General features: G+C 42.3%; 1 protein-coding gene across 2 annotated transcripts in view; it reads right to left on the bottom strand.

Moving 5' to 3' along the window:
- LOC101171727 (voltage-dependent L-type calcium channel subunit alpha-1D-like) overlaps positions 1-22,550 on the bottom strand; it is a 91,390-nt gene extending 68,840 nt beyond the window's left edge. For both annotated transcript variants that reach the window (XM_023957109.1, XM_023957110.1), the window contains exons 1-12: positions 22,276-22,550; positions 11,880-12,130; positions 8,990-9,090; positions 8,418-8,523; positions 6,004-6,143; positions 4,943-5,097; positions 4,721-4,873; positions 3,587-3,783; positions 3,404-3,507; positions 3,166-3,317; positions 1,492-1,566; positions 48-129 (exon numbers count right to left, since the gene is read on the bottom strand). In XM_023957109.1, coding sequence (XP_023812877.1) covers positions 48-129; positions 1,492-1,566; positions 3,166-3,317; positions 3,404-3,507; positions 3,587-3,783; positions 4,721-4,873; positions 4,943-5,097; positions 6,004-6,143; positions 8,418-8,523; positions 8,990-9,090; positions 11,880-12,130; positions 22,276-22,297 — 1,538 coding nt within the window. In that variant the 5' untranslated portion in view covers positions 22,298-22,550. The remainder of the gene's footprint in view (positions 1-47; positions 130-1,491; positions 1,567-3,165; positions 3,318-3,403; positions 3,508-3,586; positions 3,784-4,720; positions 4,874-4,942; positions 5,098-6,003; positions 6,144-8,417; positions 8,524-8,989; positions 9,091-11,879; positions 12,131-22,275) is intronic.
- Between the last annotated feature and the right edge of the window lie 1,932 nt (positions 22,551-24,482).

Raw genomic sequence — 24,482 nt, 5'->3', positions numbered from 1 at the left:
CTGGTGGGGGTGCAACCGGTGACCCCATAAAATGTGTGTGAGGTTACCAGCAGGCTTGGCAACAGTTGGTGTGCTCTTCATCGATGTTCTCTGTGTTTTCTGAAGCTGTCTCACTGGCTGGAAGACTCGCTGGCAGACAGACAGAAAAGGTTTTTACCAAGGTTTTGGGCAGTAACTATGATAGTGGACTTTTTCTATTGTCAACAATCATTTCACTGTTAGAGCTCAGCTGAGTTTCCAAAACTGTAGATACTGTGACCAAGAAAAGAACTTAAACCAGGTCATTTTATTTTAACGATACATCCAAGAAGACAGCTATTCTCAATGGTAGCATTCCAGACTGTATTAGTGGCAAACAGATGTACTGTGTTGATTGAGCACAAGGCAACATTGGATGGAAAAATTCCATTTAAATAGAAAATTAGAAAGAAATCCCTAGCAGACTAAAACAGATCTACTGTAACAGGATAGAGTCTCAGAGGTTAGAGAAGAGACAGAAATGGGACAAAAGATGTCAGTTTTTAATCAAAGCAGTGGGACAAGAGGTGCCAGACAAACTCTCAAAAACTCTCAAAGTCTAAAAAACCAAAAAATAGGGCTGCACGATATGAGGGAAAACTCATGATGTGCAATATTAATGATCAATATTGCAATGACGATATAATTTGCGATACATGAACAAATAGCAAAATACCAGGTAACATCATTTGAATTTCACTGCAACAGTTTAATTTAAATAAGAGTCAACCCACGTCTCCATAGGAGGTGAGCATCTAACATACGAAGACTCCATCAATTTGCTCAAATACATAAATGGATTTTTTTTTATTCCTTTAATACTTCAGGCTGCCATAAGATTGTTTTAGCACTATAAGGTAACCATTTATTGTATTTTTTGCCTTTTGTGATATGCGTATTGCACAGCTTGATATTGATTATAGATCGTTATAAATTTGCAATTTGCGGTTTATTGTGCAGGCCTACAAAGAAGCAAGAGAAAATGTTTTCAAAGTCAGAGCCTTGGCAGAATAACACACCTGCTTCCTCAGGCTGCGCTCCAGACAGTATCAGTGGAGAAAAGGCCTGCATGACTCACTGGGCATTTGAAAGGACAGTTTTTATGGAGAATGAAACGGCTATATGGGTCACTTCTCAAAAAATCTTACCTCGATACACCTGCACACCTGTTTGTGTAATGTTCAACTCAAAGAACTTTAAAAAATTGAAACTTTCAGGAGCCTTGCTGCTTCTGTTTCCTCTTGTATTCAGGTACACCATCTGCAGGTAGGGATGCTTCATCAAGCACCTGACTCTGATCCTACAATGTCCAGCCGTCTGCGGGTGGATCTGGATTAACTGGTGATGGAGCTAAACCTTTTATGCGTTTGACACCTGCTGAAAATCCTATCAGATCAAAACGGAGAACCATCCATGCTGCATCAGCAGTAAGCAGAACCTTCAGGGAAGTGAGATCAGGAGGGGACTTCTCACCGTGAGTTTCACTGGAGTGGCTGAACCATCCGAACTTTCCCCGCTTCTTATCGGACAGGTCTCCCAGAGATGGCCCTGAAGACATAGGAAGGCTCTGCTGAGACAGCTGCACTCAGGACAAAGAAGAACACGCTGTTCAACAAATCCTCCTCCTTCAACTGCAAACCATTCATCATGACCCCATTGCTGTCCTTTACCCTAGCAGAGATGCACTCTTGTTTGTTCACAAATTTTCAATGAAAAAACATGCCCTCATCTGTGCAAATGTCCATGGTATAATAGCAGACGTATTCCCTTAAACCTGCTTTCTCTCAGGGACTAGAACTGGATCAAAAAGGGCCTCTATTTGTTTCCATTTTTGCAGGTCAGCATGGCTAAGCCCTGTTCAGTGAATTTTTACATGTGGTGGTCCTCACACTGGTTTGGAGAAAGCCAGAAGTAGCACTGGGGGTGGATGAATGGAGAGGCACGGGAATTTTTTTCAGTGCCTTAGAGATCATCCAACCCCCCTTGCTTGGGGATAAACTGAACAGAATGGCAGGGGATCACTGCTTGGTGGATTGAAGTTCAAACTACCTCACTGACATGTCACAATACATCAAACTGAAGGATACAATGGTCTACAGCACTGGTACTAGTGGTACACGTTCTTTTCACCCAATACGCCACAGTTTTCTGCTACAACACAACTGTTTGACATTTAGAAGTATGCTGATGACACAGCTCTCTTGGATGCATCAGAAGGATGGAAAGGATGGATATTGCTGACAGACATTCATTTTACGCCTCCTTATAAGTATTAAAAAATCCCTCCTGTTAAGAAACTACAATTATTTTCTCTATTCTTTCTTTCACAAAAAAGCCCTCAATCATAGAGTTTCTGTTTTATTATACTGATGTCATAGTGTGTGGCAGGACACCCTCGGGTGTTGCTCGGTTCCAAAGGGTTAAAGCCTGGAAAACAACAGAACTAATTGTTGACTTTGGTAAGTCTAGATCAAGACCTGGACCAGTCCTACTAGAGGGGGCTGACAGAGATGATCACAAACACGACTGGACATTTTAAATCAACCAGTTGTACAGGAGACACAGAACAGGATGCATCCTAGGAATGCTAGGATCTTTTAAAATCTGTAGCAATCTGCTATGGATATTTGATCAGCTTTTAGTTACCAGTGTTCTGTTTTACACTGTGGTGTGCAAGGAAGGGGGGAATGGGATAGTAATTCCAAAAGAGCACATCTATGCTCAACAAGCTAATCAGTAGCAATAAGACAAAAAACTGGACTCTTTGATGAAAGTGTTTGACTAGAGCATTTGTAGAACATCATTGATTAGGACAGCCCCCCCTTCATACCGCCATCCACAAGTAGAGGAGCATGTTTACAGAAAGACTGCTCCTCTCCAGGTGTAGGACAAACGGAATCAACACCCCATTTGTCCTACATACCATCAAATTTTACAACTCCTTGTTGAGAAAGAGAAGGAAATATAGTACAGAGCACTTTTTCTTCTTTCAGGCATATGTGTGCTATTTCAGCATCTCTTTCTCGTTATTCTGCTGGAAATTCAATGTCCCATAACAAGTCATCCAAAAGGGATGAAAAAAAATACTTCTAAGTTAATTAAGTCAAGGTCTATGAATTCCCACCCCCCATCAGGGCTTCATCTTACTTGGGTTTCCATCCTCATCCAGGTCGTCCATGTCCTCCGCCTGAGTGATCCAGTCCATGTATCCACACAGATCCTCCTCCATCTGCTGTTTCTCCCGCAGTTTCTGGAAATCTCCTCGAGCTTTGGCCTTCTCCCTTTCTTTACTGAACTCTCTGCAGCAATCACACAGACAATGCAAACCCCCAGTCTGACCTCGCTGACCCAAAATTATCCCAATGTTTTTAAAAAAGCCACTAACCCGCTCAGGACTCCCAGAACAAGATTAAGGACAAAAAAGGAACCAAAGATCACCAGACTGACGAAGTAGACCCAAGGCAACTCGAAGCCAATGGCATCGTTCATCTGCAGACAGTGAACAGTGAGAGCCTAGAGAACCTGAAGAGAGCCGTAATTTCTGACCGCAGGCACTGTGGCTGCTCACCCAGTACAGAACATCCGTCCAGCCCTCCATGGTAATGCACTGGAATACGGTCAACATGGCGAAGAAAAAGTTGTCAAAGTTAGTGATTCCACCGTTGGGGCCATCCCAGCCTCCTCTGCATTCTGTTCCATTTATGATGCACTGGCGGCCATGACCAGCGAATGCACATGGTACCGGTTCATCCTCCACAAAATTATCTGCAGACAGGAGCACTTTTAAACATTACACAAAAATACGGAATAATGAAATATTTTTGACCCTTTTTATCTTTTAATATTTTTGAGCAGGTCATGCATGCTTTTATCTCTTCACGACTGGACTACTGCAATGCACTTTACACTGGGGTTTCCCATAAGGCAATTTCCCGACTGCAGTTAGTCCAGAACTCTGCTGCACGACTTTTAACAGGAACCAAAAAATATGAACACATCACTCCCATTCTTGCGTCTTTGCACTGGCTTCCTGTTAATTTTAGGATTAATTTTAAAATTGTATTGTTTGTTTTTAAAGCTTTACATGGACTGGCTCCAAAATACATCTCTGACCTCATTCAGATCTATAAACCAGCACGTGCTCTGAGGTCAGAGGGCCAGCTCCAGCATGTGGAGCCCATGACGAGGCTCAAAACGAGGGGAGACAGAGCGTTCTCTGTTGTCGGCCCTAAGCTGTGGAACGCTCTGCCATTGCATGTCAGAACAGCGCCCTCTATGGAGTGTTTTAAAGCCCGTCTTAAAACAAATTTTTACTCTCTAGCTTTTAACACTGCATGAGTTGTGTGGTCCTCTGTATTTTTATCTGTATTTATCCATGTTTCTATCTGTATTTTTTAATCTGTATTTATCTGTGCTTTTATCTTGTTTTTACCTTGTTTTAATTTTTATTTTATCTTGTCCATTTTACTGGTGTACTTTGTTTTTATTTTTGTTGACAATCTTTTGTCCGGTTTTTGGTCACTGTACAGCACTTTGGAAACTGCCTGTTTGAGAAATGTGCTATATAAATAAAGTGGATTGGATTGGATTGGATTGAAGCCTTAAACCGACTAGGAAAATTCTTAAATAGTTTTTAGGTGACTGTGACCACAGCAGTTTGGCTGTTTTTTTAACATTAAAATCTCCTGAACCTGTCCATCACCTGTTATGATGTAGTAACACGTCCTGTGCATGCGGCCAATGAAGAGCTCCAGGCCGATGATGGCATAGATGATGATGACAAAGAGGACCAGCAGGGCGATGTGAAGCAGAGGAACCATGGCTTTCATGATGGAGTTCAGCACAATCTGCAGACCTGACAAATACACCAATGAGCACGTCTTCTACCACAGTTACTCATAATTATATTGCTTAAGTCACTCACTGGGGACTCCAGAAACTAGTCTGAGGGGTCGAAGGACTCTGAAAGCTCTCAGAGCTTTGACGTCAAGCCCTCCTGGCTTTCCGGGCATATGATGAGTGGTGGCCTGCTCACCACTCGACTTATGAGTCATTGTCTCCAGAACTACACTGAACAACCTGCAAATAAAAAGAGCGAGAAATCCTTCAGCTTTTGATTTTAGCCTTGCATGGGTGGGATCCAGTCTGTGAAGAACCAAAAACAACTTTAGCACAGCACAAGGGTGTCACTTCTCAGTTTTTGTTTTTGTTCACGCAAAAAGGAAGAAAAATATTGGAAAGAAAAGCATCACATACTCTTCCTCAAAGCAACACTAATCTCATCTATAGCTGAGCTCCTAAGTAACCAAAAAATTAATCTAAACATTCTGAGCTTTACAGCAGCTCGATGTAGGTAACTGACAAGAAGACCTAAAGTCTTTGTTGTAAAAGTGCCCTGTCTTAGTAGAAAGATAAAAGCGACACTGCTCCATTTCCAAAAAAAGTTGTTCAGATTACTTTTCCAGCATCAGCTTTCAAGGCTCGAAATAGAGAAAGAACTATGTTAAAACCAAAACTGACATACACAAAAATTGACATCAACCACAAAACATCTGTTTTCATTCATTTATCTATCTGACAGAAATATTTCAAGAAACGCTGAGAGCAGATCTAAAAACCTGCTGTTTCAAAGCACAACAAAAACGTCTGTACCAGTAATTGCCTTTTTTTTTCTTAGCCGAACTTGGTGACCCAGACTGTATTCTTGACTTTTCAGCTTTAACCATTTAACCTGAAACTCAACAAACTCCTAAAACCCAGCATCCCACAAAAAGAAGTAATGCAACCCCCTGTAGTGTTACCATGGCAACCAACTTTATCATAACAACTGTCATCCCCTCTGGGATGTCTGGTTACATCAGCAGCCTGCAGCAAGGTCACATAGCAACACAAGGTCCAACATTTGTTCCTGCTGCCAGCATCAGAGCCAAAGTCTGTAGAGATCTGCAAGCCAACTCCAAGCCAAGAGGCATCAGGTTTGCTCACCCCACAATGACGATGACAAAGTCCAGCAAGTTCCAGCCGTTGCGGATATAAGAGCTGGGATGCATGACCAGACCATAGGCCAGGATCTTCAGAAAGGTCTCCACTGTGAATATGATGAGGAACACATACTCCACTTGTTCCTGTAAAACGTGAAGCTGGGTGTTAGTGTCCTCTTTTGTTATGACGCCATTTAGGACAGAGGCCAGACTTATGTTCTGACTTTGTGTTGTTTCATAAATGTTATTTTATCAAGCTCACACTATGAGGGCCATTTTCTGGTCTGTGCCGACTTAGCTGAGAAAAGTGGTCTTATGCTTGTCCAAGAAAGACATACAACAGAAAACTAAGTTGAGCCATCTTTACATATGCAAAAGTATCCTTGGGTGATTTATGGAAAAAGTTTCCACTGGACTGATCACTCTTCTCTCTCTATCATGCAGCAATGTAAGCATTATGCCATTGAGTTTGGTTTTTCAGGGATGTTTTGGTCAATTGTGCTCAGCTCCTATGAGTGTCTGGTTTTGAGGTCATCTGCCTTTCCACCATCTTGTTTCTCCATGACTATGTCATGTTTCAGTTTTTTAAATATTGAAATCTCTGCCCCCAAGCCTGGTCTCCTGCATTTTGGGTCCAACACCTCCTAATACACTAAAAATGTAGTGAAGTCTGGGTAATGCTCACTCCATCATCCAGGGAGAAGAAACAGACAGCCCCTCTGTATCACCTCAGGATACCTGTTTACCCAGGTCCTGTACGTTTTTATTATTATTGTGTTTCTTGTTGTGTATTAATCTATTTGTTTATTGGTATATTTCTTTGCAAATGTTGTAACTTATTCACTTGTCCATTTAGCCTGTTACGATAATCCATTTGACTGAGGGTGGGGTTATTCTAGTTAATTTTATTTAATTTTTCAAACAGATCTTTACTATTTTTGATGTCATTTTGGTTTTCTGGGTAGTACGTTTTTCCTTTTTTCATTTGGAGGGGTACAAGTGGTAAAAAAGTAATATTTTACACCTTTTATAGAAATTTTCTACAAAAATTGGGCGACCGTGGGGCAGCGGTAGGGCAGTCGACACATGATCGTAAGATTACAGGTTCGATTCCCGCCTTGCACACCCATGTGTCAAAGTGTCCTTGGGCAAGACACTGAATTAGAGGTAAGATCGGGCCTAAAAAATCTAGCCCGACGCGACCCAGGCCCGCTGGCATCAAAGCCCAACCCAGCCCAATCCCGACCAATTAACTTGATTTGCAGGCCCGACGTCGATGCAAACTCGAAATTTCAATTTATCCCATAGTATTTTTGGCAGAAGAAAACACAAGATTTCTTAAGGTTAAAATAATCTACATATTTCAATGATCATGATAAATGCATTTGCACAACGAAATAACGCTGGAACACAGAATAAGAGGCCAGACAAAGAGAGTGAAAGAGAGATCTTGATGCACACTCGCTTCATTACGCGGAGAAATACTGCAGCCCAGCGTCTGCGCTTCCTGTTTAGTAGTAGTTATATAGCAATTACCTTACAGCGCCTCCTCTGTTTTAACCAAATTATTTATTTATAACAAGTATTCCTTAGTTTAGTATACACACATATCATTTTTTTTTTTTATATATCCAAACATATATTTATTAAAAGAGTCTGCAAGAGAGAGGCCCGGCCCGACACGACCCAGACGTAATGATTGTCATTTTAGTCCCCGACCCGACCCGGCTTTCAGGCTTTGGGCTCGGGCTGAAGATCTTACCTCAACACTGAACCCCACCTTGCCTCTGGTGGTAGGTTGGCACCAGTGCTTGGCAGCGGAGCCGCCACCAGTGTGTGAAGGTGTGTGTGAATGTGTGTGTGACTGTAAAGTGCTTTGGGCCTTGTAGGTAGAAAAGCACCATATAAGTATACGCCATTTACCAAATTATGATATGAATCAAACCAAATCACTGCATCCTTACAAATAACTTAAAATTTTGCGTTTTGTAAAGTATTCTGATCGAAACCAACTGATGATGATATTGGTACTTTATTTTAGTAGTAGATGTTTGGATTCTGTTACATACAGAATGCCGTTGAACAAAGATTACATTTTGAACTAGAAGACAACAGATTTTCACTCTTAACCCATTGAATGTTTGCTGCATTCTGTAGGAGGGTTTTGTTGAAGATCAGCAGTAAAGACTGGCACAAAACCGCAGGGCTCCAGCGCAAGTAAGCCTCTAATGAGCGTGTTGCTCCACCAGAGTCAGCGATGTGGAGCGTGAAGGAACTCTTACTCCTACAGGAAGTGACTGATGCAACAGTGTGAGCAAATAAACGTGAAGAGACACTGCTAGAAGAAATGAGGGAATGCTGTGGCAGAAACCCAGAAGAAATGACCTCAACTGTCAGGGCTGTGCTGCGAGTACTCACCAGGTCATGGTTTGTGGAGTTGGAGTCATCCTCAGGAAATGGTTTTGAAACTCCCAGAGCAACACAGTTAGCAAAGATGGCTAACAGGATAAAGATATCAAATGGTCTGAGGCAAAGAAGGTTAACTCAATAACAAATCTTTAACTAGTCCACGCAGATGTTATTCTCCTCACAGAGACCAGGAAGTCAGATCCCAGACCCCAAAAAAGAAGCAACTTCCACTTTTCAGCCATTCATCCATCCACCCAGTCATTCATTTATCCATCCATTCTCGATCTAAGGTTTTTGTATGGAACAATCAATCATCTCCAAAAAGCAAAGAGGGGGTGAGGGAATTTGCAAAGCCTCCACATCTGGATCCTGTCCAGCTATGGGTGTTCTAAACAGAAACAGAGACAAAGTGCTTGCATCTAACCTCCACTAAAAGAGTCTGACTGACTGTTCCACACCCAAACAATTGTTAAAGACGAAGGGGATCTGTTCTGATGCTGAAGATACAGTACAGTGCTTTACAGTTCCCTAGGCAGAAAAACAATTATTTTCATTGAGAACTGGTTTAGAATAAAGGATACTTCCACTCCACAATTGACAGGGCTGCTCGTCTGATGGGGTTGTTCAGCTTTAGACAAAATAGTGCTCGTGGAGCTCGCTGGACTTGATTACTGCCTTGCACCTGAAAGAAGAAGTATTATCATGTAAGGAAGTTCAGTTTAATTGGAATAACAAAGGCTTTGTACTTCAATAACTCTATTGTGTGCAGCCTGTAGCCAAACATCGGTAAAAAATGAAAGCTAATTCGTTACCACCTACAAAATGATAGTGAACTTATATACACCTTCACTAATAAGATCACGTTAGGGCTGCACGATATGAGGAAAACTCGCGATATGCGATATTGGTGATTAATATTGCGATAACGATATAATTTGCGGTATTTAAACAAATAGCAAAACAACCAAAAACATCATTTCCATTTCACTGCAACAGTTTAAAAGTTATACTCCAAATGACCCTCGTCGACATAGGAGGCAAACATCAAACATAAAAGGGCTCATCTGATTGATCAACAATGTAAACATGTCCTTCCGATTGGTTAAATGCATAAAGGGATTTATTTCATTTGTTCAATATTTCAAGCTGCCATGAGTTTGTTTTAGCACATTTAAGGTAACCATTTATTGCCATTTTCGCTGTCTTTTGCGGTATGCATATTGCACAGCTTAATGTCGCGATAACGATAAATTTGCGGTATATTGTGCAGGCCTAGATCACGTAGACATGGAAGTAGCGGCAGAAAGCGGCCTTTAATAATAAGAATGGATTAGATTTATCTGCACTTTTCCAGACGCTCAAAGCGCTTACATTGTGTCCATTATTCATTCACTCCTCATTCATTCTTGGTGATGGTAACTACTGATGTAGCCACAGCTGCCCTGGGGCAGACTGACAGAGGCGTGGCTGCCATTTCGTGCCTACGGCCCCTCTGACCATCACCGGGATCATTCATACACATTCACACACCAGTGGAGCCACACTGGAGGCAAGGAGGGTGAAGTGTCTTGCCCAAGGACACAACAACAGTTGGCTGGGGGGAGTGGGAATCGAACCGCCAACCCCTTCAATCATTGGACACCCTGCTCAACCGCCTGAGCCACTGCCGCCCTTTGCAATGGAAGTGGAGCTCACTATCCCGGGAGAGACTTTGAATGATCTCATGAACCCAGACATGGAGATGAGATTACTGATGCTTTTGTAGGGCTTTTTAAAATTCATAAATCCGGTCTCTGAACATCCTCCATGTCTCCCATGCATTGTTACGGAGCCCCTGACCTGACATCGGTAATCTCTTTGGACGTTGGATTTTTTTCGCGGCGGAACATACATGGATGGATGTGAAGACGAAAATGGAATCTTCATTTTGCATTGTGGCTTTACTTATGTCACAGAAAGAGCTGTGTTGAAGTAAAAAAGGACAATCCATTTTAGAGGATTGATTTTTTTGAGCCAATTGATGCAGTTACTGTAAGGATTCTGTGGTGTTGTTGGTCATGTTTTTGGTTTCCTTTTGTCAGTCACTCCACTTTCAGGTTCATGATTCACAGCTGTCTTCAGTTCAGTTAATGACCCTCAGCCTATTCAAGTGTCTTGGTTTCTGGTCATCCTTGTCAGGTCATCTGCTCTGTTGTGTCACCTTTTGTTTCTCCCCATAGTTTTGTCATGTTTCCGTTTGTTTATTAAATGTTTTATTTTCTGTCACCAAGCCTGGTCTCCTGCATTTCGGGTCCTCCACCACCAGCTCCTGACAGTTTCATTATGAAAATGAAAAAGCATTTCTGTTAATACATGTTGATGTTTAAATTAGACATTTCTAATTAAATTTTGCTACACATTTAATAGAGAACTTTTTGAAAATGAAATTTCAAATACCATTTTCTGGTTTTATGGAATAAACTCCCAGCTCATGGAAGAGAGGCCGACACAGTTTCTACATTCAAAGTTGACTGAAAAGATTCCTCTTTGGACAGGCTTATTGTCAGACTAGTTAGTATTCAGAGATTATTTAACTTAATGTTAATTTGTTTAAATTAAACTTAATAACAATAACTTTTTGTTTTAAAAGGCTGCTAGAAGTTGAAGCTGGGGTAACTATGGTGCAGTGGGGTTCTGTCCTCTTTTCTCTTCTACTTCTACCCTTCCTCTCTTCTCTATTCTTGATCATTATTCATCATTTAGTTCTCCATGCCTCTGTTTGGTGCAGTGATTCATGTATTGTCCCTCTTTTCCAGACTCCAGTTGGCTCATCCGTGCTCCTGTTCCTGACCGTGTACCTCGTCTCTGCTCCTGCTCCTACACCTGGCTGTGGATCCTGCCTCAGGCTCGACTCGCACCCCTGACTGTCCCCCCAACTCCATCTGGATGAAGCTCGTCTGCTGGACTTTATACATGTAGTTGTAGAGTTACATAAGTTAATTCTTCTCTAAGAGTTCTGGTAAATCGCCTGTCCGTCCTGGGGGAGGATCCCTCCTTCATGTGGACACCCCTGAGGTTTCTTTGTTTTTTCCGGAATCCGTTTTTTTAGGAGTTTTTCCTCACAGAGAAGGGGGGTCTAAGGGCAGGGATGCCAGTATAGCTTAGTCAGTTTAGTTACTTCAGTTTAGGATTTTCCTAATGAATTTTATGTTTTCTTTGAGTTTATGTTTCACTTTTTCAATTACCTATACGAAGCCCATCGAGACGACTGTTGTTGTGAATTTGGGCTATACAAATAAAATGGAATTGAATTGAAAAAGCAGACTGATAAATAGACAAATGAGTAGTTATTATTTTTCTTTGGGTTGTCTCGCCAGTATGCAACTGAGTCATCTCACCTGTGTCCTGATAAATCATCTTACCTGTACCTTAGGGAGTCGTTACCTCAATGGTATTGGGTTGTCTCACCTGCGCTCTAACATGACATTTTACCTGTTTCTTGGCATGTTGCCCTCTTCTTCTCTGCGTTCCAGTTGAACTTGTGGTTGAGTGAAGTGTATCTGTTCTTGTCATCCTCACACCCCCTTCATTTCCTCCGTCCAGCTCTTCATCCCACTCTAGATCCCTCTCTCCTCTTTCGTTGTCTACTTCTCCACCCTGGTCTCCTCCTTCCTCCTCTTCTTCCCCCTCCCCCCCATCATCCTCCCCGTCCACAGCATTGGTGTAGCCATTACAACCACCCCCTGGAAACACAGAGGCAAAGAATATTACTTTTCAGTAGCTTGTCTCTTCAACTGCAGAAAGAATTTTCTTCTAAAAGTCCAGGGACAGAAAGACAAAAGACAAGAGAATACGAAAGGAGGACAGAAGGTAGGAAGCAACGAGGACAGGAGGAAAAAAGAATAATAGAAAAGTGAAAAGAAAGGACAGTGCCACAACAGAGCAAGGGAACAAAAGAATAAGTGAAAGAGGGAAAGAAGGACAGATAAACTGGACGAAGAAAGGACAGGAGGGCAGAAAATTTGGATGACAAAAGGACAGAAGACTTAAAAAGAGGGCAAAAGAATGTAACAAAGGGACAGGAGAAGGACAGAACACCGTATAGTAGATAAGTTGACAGAAGTATAGTAGAACAAAAGTACGCAGGAGATCACAACAGTAGAAAAAAATCAACAATGACAGAGGTACACGAGGGCGGGGGAACAAGAATTTTGCCTGTTGACCTCTGACACGGTTTCAGCTCTCCGGTGTCGCCCTGAAGGTCACACAGGGGATCAAGGCAAGGAGAGGAGTGAGAGTGAGCCAGGAGGGAGGGGGGCTGCAGTGAACAGCTGTGACCTAGATCTGCATGTGTGAGTGATGTCAGCCGTGCTTTATGCGTTCAAACCAGAACGCCCTGCATGCACGTGCATGCTTTAGCATCCCCGCTTGTGAGGACCCTGACTGGCAGACTTACAGCTCACAAGAACACCGATTGTACCAAACTTCTACACAACCTTTCACAAAGAATTCATCACAAAAATGAAATGCTGATGAGATGAAGTGAAAATACGACTGCTCTCTACGGCCATTGTGAAGTCATTGCTTGTGTTTCTAGTTTCCTAAATTGCATAGCTCCACTTGTTTTCTAGTAGATGAGGTATGAAAATGTGTTCATAGATCTCTCATCCGAGTTTATGCTGAAATACAGTCATAAAATTAGCTTGACAGGTGGATGGATGGATGATCAGGAGTTTCAACTGCAAAATCTCCCAGAGCCATATCCAAACAAATAAAGAGCTTTGAAAGAAGAATCAAGAGTGAGAGCTGGGAAAATCAGGCAGTGGGTGATGATTGACAGGTGAGCAACTGAACCTTAACAGGTGTGGAGCAGGAAGCTAACAAAGCCGCAGAAAGGTCTTTCTGCTTTCTTGGGGGCAGAAATTCTCTCTCTATGTGAACTAGTCATTTGTTTATTTGTTCTTTGAAACCCAAACCATTGACCCCCCTCCCCAGTTTCCTTGAGGACTAGCAGGTTATAGAATCAGATCAAGACCTCTGAACCTGTAAGCAAAATGCCTTCATCAGTGACTTCTATCCAGTCCAACAACATGCTGCTCTCCTATCCAGATCTATACCAGTGGGACTGTGTGCCCACCTGACCCAGGTATTTACTGGATTAGTGAACTGCAGAAATGAATCTAGCTTAGGATCTGAAAAACGCTATAGACCAGAGACCTTTATACGGTGCTGTTGGAGATTTCTGGTTTCAACATTTTTCTGATCCTGAACTAGGTTGTTGCTTTGCATCCTCAATGTGATTTATCTCTGCAGCACACTAATCCAGCCTGCCCAGACCATCCCCCACCACCCAGCCACACAGAAACTTGTGTCCAGGACTGAGACAAGCCATTTTAAGAAAAGGCTGGTAGCAACACTGCAGGAGCAAGACACCTGAACAATCCTGTCATCCCCATAAACCTCAATCACCATCTCAGCAAGTCACTGCTCACCAAAACAGTACAAAAAGCCATCACTTTTTGTCTGAGCAAATCACAGTCACGTGAGCAGGACTAATGTTTGTCAGCGATTTTTCAGTTTCTCTACTGATAAGGTCACTTTCTGTGTGAATGGAGGCACGAGAATCTATCCAGGTTGTTGTTTTTCTCTCCTGACTTTCACTAAGACCTGACTAACTTTGTGTTTATTGTGTTTATTATACGATCCTCATTAATTTGTGTGTTGCCTTTCTCTGGTAATACAATCAGTGGATGCTCTGTGAAAACCAAAAAAAGTTCTTGCCTAAACCACAGGCCAGAGGCTGCAAGCGTGCTGGTTTGAGCAGATGACACAGATGTTTTCACAGCAAACTGAAGCAGCTGCAGGCAAACACATTACCAAACCAACCGCATTGAACCAAAAACTGCATTCAAGAAAAAGCTGCAATGCTCATGCCAAACTGCTGTTTCCCTGGTAATTTCTTGAGTTTGACCAAGGATGCAGCTCCATACTGGACACCAAGTCAAAAAAGAAAAACTATGCCTGAGTCACATGGACCTGTACAGGGGTTGACACATACGTGTGTGGCAGGTTCTTGGGTTGTACCGGCCCGTAAAAGGTTGCAGAGAGGAGGGGCTGCATCTTCAGAGGAAGACAGGTGTGTCTTGTTGGCTCATGTGTTGTGCGTGTGGTAAGTGTATTATGAAATGTTTGCAGGAATATTGTCAGTTACACACACTTACGAGACAGGAGGGATGCTGTTGAATGGTTTCCTTTATGCAACACTCCAATCGTTAGTAAGGTGGACTTACTGACTACAAAAAATGCTGCACCAACAGGGTGTGCACGTGATACTTAGGTGATCCTAAGATGGCTGTAGGATTGTCCACACAACCTGCATTCTGATTGTACTCATTTCCAACAGCCAGGCTGCGCGTAAGGATTATGCAAGGAGCATACACCTTTTTTGAAAAAAAGCAAAGTCTGTACGACACCCCTGCGTCTCACCTACTGCCCCCTTACTTATCCTTACATGTTCAATACAACCAGTCGCCCACAGCATGCCCGTAGAAAAAATGTGCATAAACATTTTTGCCTTACGAGTGGTGACGATCTCATCTTATCTGATCCGGCAACATTTTGGGATACGAGTATCTTTGATCCATAAAGTCGGATCAGGGGATTTGGTTATCCTGATCACTTTGATCCTGATCCAAGGTTTGAAAATGCCGAGCCGTACGAGTGGCTACATCTTGATAGTTTCCTTTATGTAGGAAACTAGATAAGATGATTACTGGTAAATAGAATTGCAATTCCTTTAAAGAAACAGTTTGACTGCTGTAAGCTATGCTATTTTGAAGGATTTTGCAGCTGTTGCTATTAACCCTTGTGCTATCCTAGGCACTTTAACATTGGGAGTTGGGTCATCTAGACCCACTAGACAGTGCTCTGAACCTGAGGTTCTTTTTCTGCATGACACCATACTGTTACTCACAAATGTTAACTTCTGACCTCTGTCTGGCTTCCACTCCTCTTTTCCATAAGTGCATTGTTTGACTAATATGTTTTTTTCTTCGGTAGTTTCCACAACTCTGCATGTCTCCCTTCTTCTTAAAAATGGGCACCAGTACATTTCTCCATTCATCAGGCATTCTCTCATTTACCAGTCAGAAACGCCACTGCCAGCTCTAATAAATTCTTCTCCCTCTCTTCCTGTTCAAGGTCAACACAATAGTGGTTGCACTCAGCAATTACCAGCATGTTAAAAAAATTTAATGGGAAATGCAAACCCCATACATAACCAAGAAGAAAACCCCAATGATAGATGAAGTAAAAGACATCCCAAAAAATGATTTTGACATGCATGACATTGTACATCACACAGGTCTCATCATCCTCTCCCATTCCCACACACATGGTGCAAAAAAGAAGAGCTATCTATTAAATGTAGCTTTCTTTTTTTCCCGGAAGTGGTTCCTCTTCTGTCTCCTGGCTGGGCGTTTTCCTCTTGGCAAAGAAACTTTCCAAAGACGTTTGTTTTTTTCTCATTTTGCTAGCTCCTGGGTTTTATTTTAGCGGTAACCTATCACGTGACCGAGAAAAGCACCTTGGCCTGCGTCTAGAGCAGGGGTGGTGAACAGGTTTGACACCAAGAGACGAGTGAGAGTCAAACACCACACACTGACCTGCCAATACGTACACACAAACCGTATTATTTTCCATAAAACACTCCACTCCTCACAACACAACAGCAAGTATTGTACTTGTGTTTGTTTCAAGTTTTATTTCAGTTGAGTGTGGCATAAAATAATTTTAAAATCAGTAAAATAAAAAAATAAAGAAATTCTTCAAGATTTTTTTATTAATAGTTTTATGATAGATCTTTGTCATGAAAATCAATTTATAGATGACGTGCTAATGAAAGCTGAAATGCCTCAACTTGTGCACCGCAAACGCAGGGACACGAGTATTGACCTGCTTCTTACTAGCTTAGCTTTGCATTTACTTGAACTCTACCGTCAGTACCCAAACATCATTCTCCTGCTCATAGCCACCTCACTAATGGTTTTACACCCAAGATTCCCCACTTCCCATGAGTCTTAGGGGCTGAAGGCGGGGCTACCCCCCCGCTCGCCACACTATTCACACAGGCATGCTCAGTCAGGTGTCTTTGCACTTTGAAAAGCTTCAACTTGTTAAAAAAGGAGACAATTTTTGTCAGATCAGGAAGAGTTTTTCATTTCCTCCGGGATACGTTTTGATCTTTTTTCTGCCATGAACTATTTCACTGCTTCCAAAAGATCATAATAATAAACATAGTGACTTGCATTCCGTTCAGTAAAAAATTAAGAATCTTCCCATTCTTCCAGAAACGTCATGTTTCTCTTTATACTCTGAATTTCGCCATTTTGAATATGAGGGTAACAGTCTGCACAAACATAAAATGTTTAGTAAATGTTTCCGGTATTGGGCGTAACCCACGCAAATGACTGGAGCAAAACACTCACACTCCAGGCAATCTTTTAATTATTTATTTTTAATACCCTCTGATGGATTTGAGAGTTGAATAAAAGTGAATTACCTATAAAATGAGGCTCAGTAAGTCGAAATTATGGTCGCGACACATCCAAGTCAAATCCATCGACCGACTTCGCACGATATCAAAGAGGAATAAGCAAACTAAAGAGTAGCTTGAATCACCCCTTTCCAACACTGATGCTTGCATACGTTAATACGCCCAGAAACAGCATAACAGCATGGCTGTGAATTCTGCCCCCTGAACAGCCCCCTGACTCACAGTGAGGAACTTTATACCCATAATTCCCCACTTCTCATGAGTCTTAGGGGCTGAAGGTGGGGCTAACCCCCGGATCGCCACAATATGATGAGACGCAAAGAGCCGCGTGCAGCTCGAGAGCCACCCCTGGTCTAGGGTAACAGACGGATGTAACAGAGAATCGGGCAATTTTTCAAAATAAAACATATTTCAGATTCCTAAATAAATAAGACGGAAGTAATGTAAGTTATTTATTATTTCTCTGCGGCCCAGTACCAAATGACCCACAGACCGGTACTGGTCCACGGCCCGGGGGTTGGGTCCCACTGCTCTAGAGGACTTCATGATTCCCTCTGCTGAGGATCTGGATGAAGATGCGGATTTCATCTCCCAGCACGACCTGGTCCCTGCCCATACTATTGAGGATTTGACGAAAAGGCTGATTTCTCCACAGAATTCTAAGTAAGGGTTAATTGCTGACGAAGTGTGCGTTATTACTTTTCAACGCACGGCGTGGAAGCCTAAACCCACCTCCACTTTGCGTCGGACGTTGGCTTCCGCGAAGTGCGTTAAAAAGTAATAACACACTTCGTCGGGCATTAACCCGCTCATACCATGGTCACTTACAAAAGCAATAAATATTAACCAGTTATTTGTCCTTAATTCTTGTTTTTCTTCCAATTTGGATCGCTTTTGTCACATAAAGTGGACTAATTGTTACATGATGCAGTGCATCATGTAACAATTAGTCCGCGTCGCGTCGCACCACCGCTGCAGTCAAGACTCGGCGATATATATATGCTGATCTTTCCCATGGGTTGAATAAAGCATCAGTTCAGAGAGAAAGTTCACCTCTTATCGCTTGTTTTTGTCCAAATGATGAAGCAAAAAGGTTGTTTTAAAGAAGCCGGCGCAGTGATACAAAACTTTTAAGGTAGGTGACCGGAACTTCTTTTTTCACCGTGCGGTTATCAGGTTTTAACGCACACCCAGCAGCCAATCAGAATCGAGTATTCTACCGGACCATGGTATAATTTATTTTAATCCAGTTTTCACACTCATGATTAGATGCACTCACACAGTAATAATAATAGAAAGAGATTTTACCAACGGTATTTCTAACTTCAAAGCCAAAAATGCAAATGTTTTGCAGGTCGATTGTGAAAAAATAACAGAAGCATTGAATCTTGATTTGACATAGATAGCTACACCGCCTCCTTTTTTTGGCCTGTCAGTGTGATAAACATTGTACTCAGAAATGTTAATATCTTCATTATTAATAGATTTAGTTAACCAAGTTTCAGAAATTCTAACAACAACCAAGTCCATCTTTGGTAGGCTGCGCACATTCAGATAAACATAGTTGACACCAAACAATGATTTGAAATCAGAGGGAGTCTGGGAATATTGCAGCTCAGGGCCAGGATGTGGCTGCACATTTCCTGACAAAAGCAGAAGTTAGATCATCAGCGTTCTCCTTTTCACATTTGATTTTACCTCAATGCTTCAACATGGCAAAGTAAGACAGAGCCCTCCACTGAGTGAACAAGTGACATCATTATTCAGAGCTGAATAATGATGTCACACTGAAGCTTAAGCAGGTCTCTGGGCAAAGCAGGCATCAAGTTTATATCAGAATCCTACTGAGTCAGTGACTGTTCTGAACTCAGAAAAGCTACAGAGCATGTGCACAGGTAGCAAAAACCTTTCAGAGCAAGGTGATTTTCAGTTCTCCTGCTAGAGGCCCAGAAACAACTGCTCATCCCAAGATCCCAAAAGGCCGATAGGCCCATAACTAAATTAAGTGATGCCATCATCCACAAATGTAAACACTTATCAAAAGTGAAGAGCACAGACCTCAGAATGAAAACAAACTTCACAGGAGCAAAGTGCAGGCTCCGGCCTGTTAGCTCATCATGCAGCATCAGGTTAAATCCTGTTAGCTCTAGGAGGATGCAGTTGTCAAATTCCAACAGCATTCATAGATCCACATGTATACAATCCATAAAATATGGACAGTCAGGTTTAAATAGATATAAAGATGAGATAAAAAAAAAATCTTTTTAAAAACACCAAAAACACAGACAGACACTTAACAGACAAAAGAACATGCTGCCATCTTGGATTCCAAAAGCCTGTGCCACCATAGCTAATAGCATAATAATAATAATAAGGTCAGATAATAGCATATCTGACCTAATGGGTAGATGCGGGCTGTCTGTGGCTGAATAATGGCAAACCTGTACTGGGCATGAGGGTGGTCTGCAGATAATTTTAACCCTTGTGCTATCCTAGGCACTTTAACATTGGGAGTTGGGTCATCTAGACCCACTAGACAGTGCTCTGAACCTTTTTGTTAAATTATTTGTGATCTTCACTGGTGTCCATGGATTACATGAAATCTTTCCACCTTTATCCACCTTTGTCATGGTAGGGAGAACACGTCAATGGAAGGGGGGGGGGGGGTTCATAGGATAGCACAAGGGATAAAATTGTAGACAACCCAATGAACCCGTAAGGCGAATATGTTCATGTACGTTTTTTTCTTCAGGCCTGCTGTTGGTGTCAAGTTGTAGTGAACATTTAAGCAACACGTGAGGGTAAGTAAGGGGGAGTAAGAGTGTCGTACTGGTTTTTTTATTTTTTTAACCCACCAAATCCTGCATTCTGTGCAATGAGCCCATTGGCAAAATAATGGTACGTCCTATAAACCTGCAGCACTCGTATAGGTCAACCCTCCCCCTCACCCCCGTACAGATGCATGTGTTCAACAGAAAGAAGGTCAAGTAGACTTCCGACCTCACACTTAAAGATTCCCTGAACTTAGCTCTCCCTTTGTCCTTCTCTTCTGTCGTGTTGGAACTCTGCAATATCCATCAGAAGTAGAAAGACACCGTTTATCTGAGCTCTGATCCACAGTCGGAAGGCAGAGCAGATTAACTCTCTGGCACAGCAACACTCCATAACATGTGACGTAATACAACCTAATCATGAGGTTTGTTGAAGCCATCTTAAACCAGAAGGCAGCAGATTCTGGTCTTTCGGTTGTCTTTATGGGTGTTTTGAGCACCCATAAAGACAACCAAGGGAAGGGTGATGGGTTGTGTTTTTACTCAGGATTATCAAAAGAGAGACACTTCCACATCAGAGTGAAGGTGAAGTGACAATGTGAAAACGTTTGATTAGATGAAGCTTCAGGCTCTAAGTTTACAGTCCTAAAATTACAGAATATAAAAAACGGTTCTCTTTCTGTTCCTGATCTTTGTTGACTTTTAGGATATGAGGGCCATGACTTTTAGACTGCAGTGCTGCCAAACTTTAAAAGTCTGAGTAGAGACTCAGCTCTGAGAATCAAGAACAGGCTTCTCTCACCCAAAGAGTCCTCAGTCCTTGTTAGCTCCTGGGAGGCAAGTTGGCAGTCCGTGCACACCTCACATATTACTAAATGCAACAAAACATGAAAGCTCTGAACTGGCAGCTCCTCTTGAGGATGGGGCTCCTGCAGTCCAGTCAGAAGGAATCAAAGAGAGGAGGCACGGCACTGTGCCTCCTGAGAGCCTGAAGGAACGTTCTTCCTGTCTTCAGCCACAGCTTTGCCAACAAAGTTAGCGGATGAACAGTGTGACATGCACATTTTCCACTGGGAACAAAAACCCACTGCCATGAATGTGCACATGATGCCAGAGACCAACTAACACCACACTAAACTGGAACTTTGCAGCCAGAGACTAACAAACATTAAATCTACTTCGCAAACAGCTGCACTTCATCCAATAACCCCTCCTTTAATAAAGAGTTAAAGATATTCAACTACAGAACAAAGTCGCATTTGTATTCAGGATCCGATTTAGGTTTTATTCAAGTATAAGTTACAGTTCAAGTTTCTAGTTTTTATTCAGGTTCAGGTTTTGGTTCAGGCTCAGAACATAAACATGGTAAAAAGGGTGATTATAATAAAGCCGGCAGACTGAACCTGAGCTAGGGCGGTTTTATTGACTGAAAGAAGCCTGTGGGGAGAAGAGGGCGAGGTTATCTGAATTGCACATTTTGTGTTCAAAGACAATTTAAAGTGCTACACAGAAAATGTTAGAAGAAATGATTAAAAGAACTAGTAAAAAGCGTGCCAATCTGACAGTCTGGGTCTCAGACTCACTTGGAAACCACAAAGGCCACAGCAGCTCAGGTGAAGGTGAGCTCACATATCTCCCAAAAGCTGCTAATCTCATGAACTACCATAACATTCAGACTCCTTCATCTACACATCAGAAACACAGTCACATGTCAGACCTGAGTGTCTGCATGTTGCCACATTCAGATTCCAGCCACAATCATTTCTACTTTGATCTTCTTCATCTACTTGACTCTGTAGTTTGATATGAGAGACGGACAGACTTCTCCCGATTCTCCTTTAACTCTCAGCAGGGCATTCCTCTGAGTTCTGGAATGTAAACTGTCAAAATCAGGTTTGAAATCATTTCAGTTATGGAGTCCAAAATTTCAATTAACTGTGCTGGGGAGCCAGGCTCAGACTGAAGATGAGCAAAAATGCTTCATTTGAAGGGACTGACTGAGTGTTTCAGATATGAGGTTAGATCACTGGTCCAGTCCTGGCCAATCATCACTCCTCATTACATGCAGCTTCTCAGCAACGGAACACTGGGTCCAGGTGATCAGGAGCAGGAATGTCAGCGGACCAGAAAGACACTGGAACTAAGGCAGGTTTGGTCATGAACGGCCACATATCTGCATAACATTTGGGTTTGCTGGGGAAGGCAGACAGGAGGTTTCTATGATGACCGCAGAAAAACCAAACAGCCAATCACCCCTGCAGAACCTCAAGCAGGATTTCAAACTAAACCAGGAGCGCAGGTCCAACATAAACCTGTGACAGCGGAACGGGTCCACACGCTGCAAGCACACGCATGCACGCAGGCGCACAGATGACATGATTAGAGCACACTCCGCTGATGAAGTCGACTTAGGCTGTGGGTCATGAATGCCATGATTTCGTATAAATACAGCTTAAAATGTGGAAGTGACTTTATGGCACTCCTCACGAGGAATCCCAGCTGGCTGCGCCTGCGTGGAGCCTCTAACCCTCTGAACTGAACTTTACTGAAACTACGCTCTTACTTTTGCGGCTCTCCTCAAACATGTCCGCTGCTGTCAGTGCCGCTGACGCACGATCATCCCGCTCCTCTTCTTCCTCCTGGTCAATTCACCGCATGTCACTAGGACATGCACGGCTCACAGTGCACGGCTCTCCATTGCAGCTGCCTATTAGTTATCGGGTCCATCGATAAGCGGATCAATCATCTTCATCCACGGCAGAAAGCATCAAGAAGAACCGTCAGAGATCCATCCACTGCTCTGACCTGAACACTGTGCCAGACAGCCTCTCTCTCCCTCCCTCCTCTCTCTCTTCCTCTCCCAATTGGGGATTAGACTGAAAATGATGGAGCGCGTGCATGAGTGTGTACGTGTAACTCGGACAGACTCTGTGCTGGCAGGTTGAGGAGATTTAAAGAAACAGGCAGAAAATAAATCCAAAAAGAGAAAGTTTGAGTCATGGAGATAAACTGATGGTGATACCATGATTAACATAAGTGCTCCTTTTTGTTTTTGTATGTGCGTCGTATGTGCGTAATTGCAGATTCGAACAGCACTACAAAATGCTGAACGGACTATACAGTGCACTATGTAGTGAGTAGTAAAGGAATAGCCTCAGCCTTAGCTAGCTGTTAAGATCAGTGGATAAGTAAACAGCTATTTGTATTTTTCTCTAGTGGGAATCGTGGGTTTGTGTCCAGGGCAGACACAGCTGATTTTTTGTGCCAACTTTTTCTGTTGCTGACTTTCAGCAAAAGACAATCAAAAGGATTGTTTTGATTATGTCAGGAGCTGTTGGTGGAGGACCCAAAATGTAGGAGACCAGGCATGAAAATTAAACATTTAATAAACAAAATGAAAAAGACAAAACCCACAGAGCAACAAAAAGGTGACACAACAGAGCAGATGACTGATAAGGATGAACTGAAAACCAGACACTTATAAGGCATCATTTTGCTTGCATATTGGATCCTAATGATGAAAAGTTCTCACCACTTGCAGCAGCTGCCTGCTTTGTCAATACAAATGAAACTTTTGTATATGTAACTAGTGACAATATTCAAAAACTGCTCAATACGGCAGAGGAGTGGAAGGTGCAATCAACACACTCAGAACAGGAGGAGGGATCTGAAGATCATGTAGATGAAAGCAGGGGGGAACCAGAAGTAGCACCAAGCTCATCGAAGAAGCCAGCCTTCAGGTTTCTCTCCAAGTTCCCCTCAACATCTAAAAAGAGGTTCTCAACAAATGACATATGGCAGCAACTATGAAGCATAAAGAGGAGCTTAAACAGCCCATCAGTTATGACACAGGAATAGAGTTTTGGCTGGAAAAAGGTGACTCACTTCATCACATCTTAAAACCTTTTGCTTTAGACCTGTTGGCTATGCCAGCTTCTCAAGCTTTTGCAGAGAGGGTGTTGAGTGTCACAGGTGACCTCACAAGAGGCAAGCGCAACAGAGCAAAGGCCACTTTAGCACGAAGTGCATTTCTGAAAATGAATCGGAAAAATAAATATTGTACACGGTACTTGAATAGCAACAAATGGCGTAAATGGTGTATACTTGTATAGCGCCTTTCTTCCTACAAGGACAAAGTGCTTTACAGTCACAGACCCATTCACCCAGTCACACACACATTCACACACACATTCTCACACTGATGGTGGCTCCGCTGCCAAACACAGGCGCCTGCCTACCACCAGAGGCAAGGTGGGGTTCAGTGTCTTGCCCAAGGACACTTCGACTCATGGGTGTGCAAGGCGGGAATCGAACCTGCAATCTTATGATCATGGGTTGACCGCCCTACCACTGCACCACGGCCGCCCCAACAAGATCCAATACCTGATTTTGAAAATGTTCTAAAATATTTTATCTTGCTTTTTTAATGGCTGTGCTTTGTGCCAACTGTTTTTTGTTCATTTGTTAATAACTATTGTTCATAAAATGTTAAAAAAAACTTATTGCACTTGACTACCTCTTCAAAAAAGCTTTTTTTAATGTTCTTATGTTTCTTAAAAATGTGATGGATTTATAATTTCCTTTCTTTGAATGTGTTTTTTTTAGTTGTTGATGCTGAATTTTCAGAAATTACAACTTTGGAAAGCAAAGTGAAATTAAACGGGGTTTTTTTCCAAATAAGTAAAATGTTTGTGTGTTATTGATATGTTCATAACTTAGTACATTTCAAAAAAATGCTTTACCTTTCACTCTTTTTTTGTTGACTAAATA

Source organism: Oryzias latipes, chromosome 7 (assembly GCF_002234675.1).
Source record: "Oryzias latipes chromosome 7, ASM223467v1".
NCBI lineage: Eukaryota > Metazoa > Chordata > Actinopteri > Beloniformes > Adrianichthyidae > Oryzias > Oryzias latipes.
This window is presented reverse-complemented; position numbering and strand designations above follow the sequence as displayed.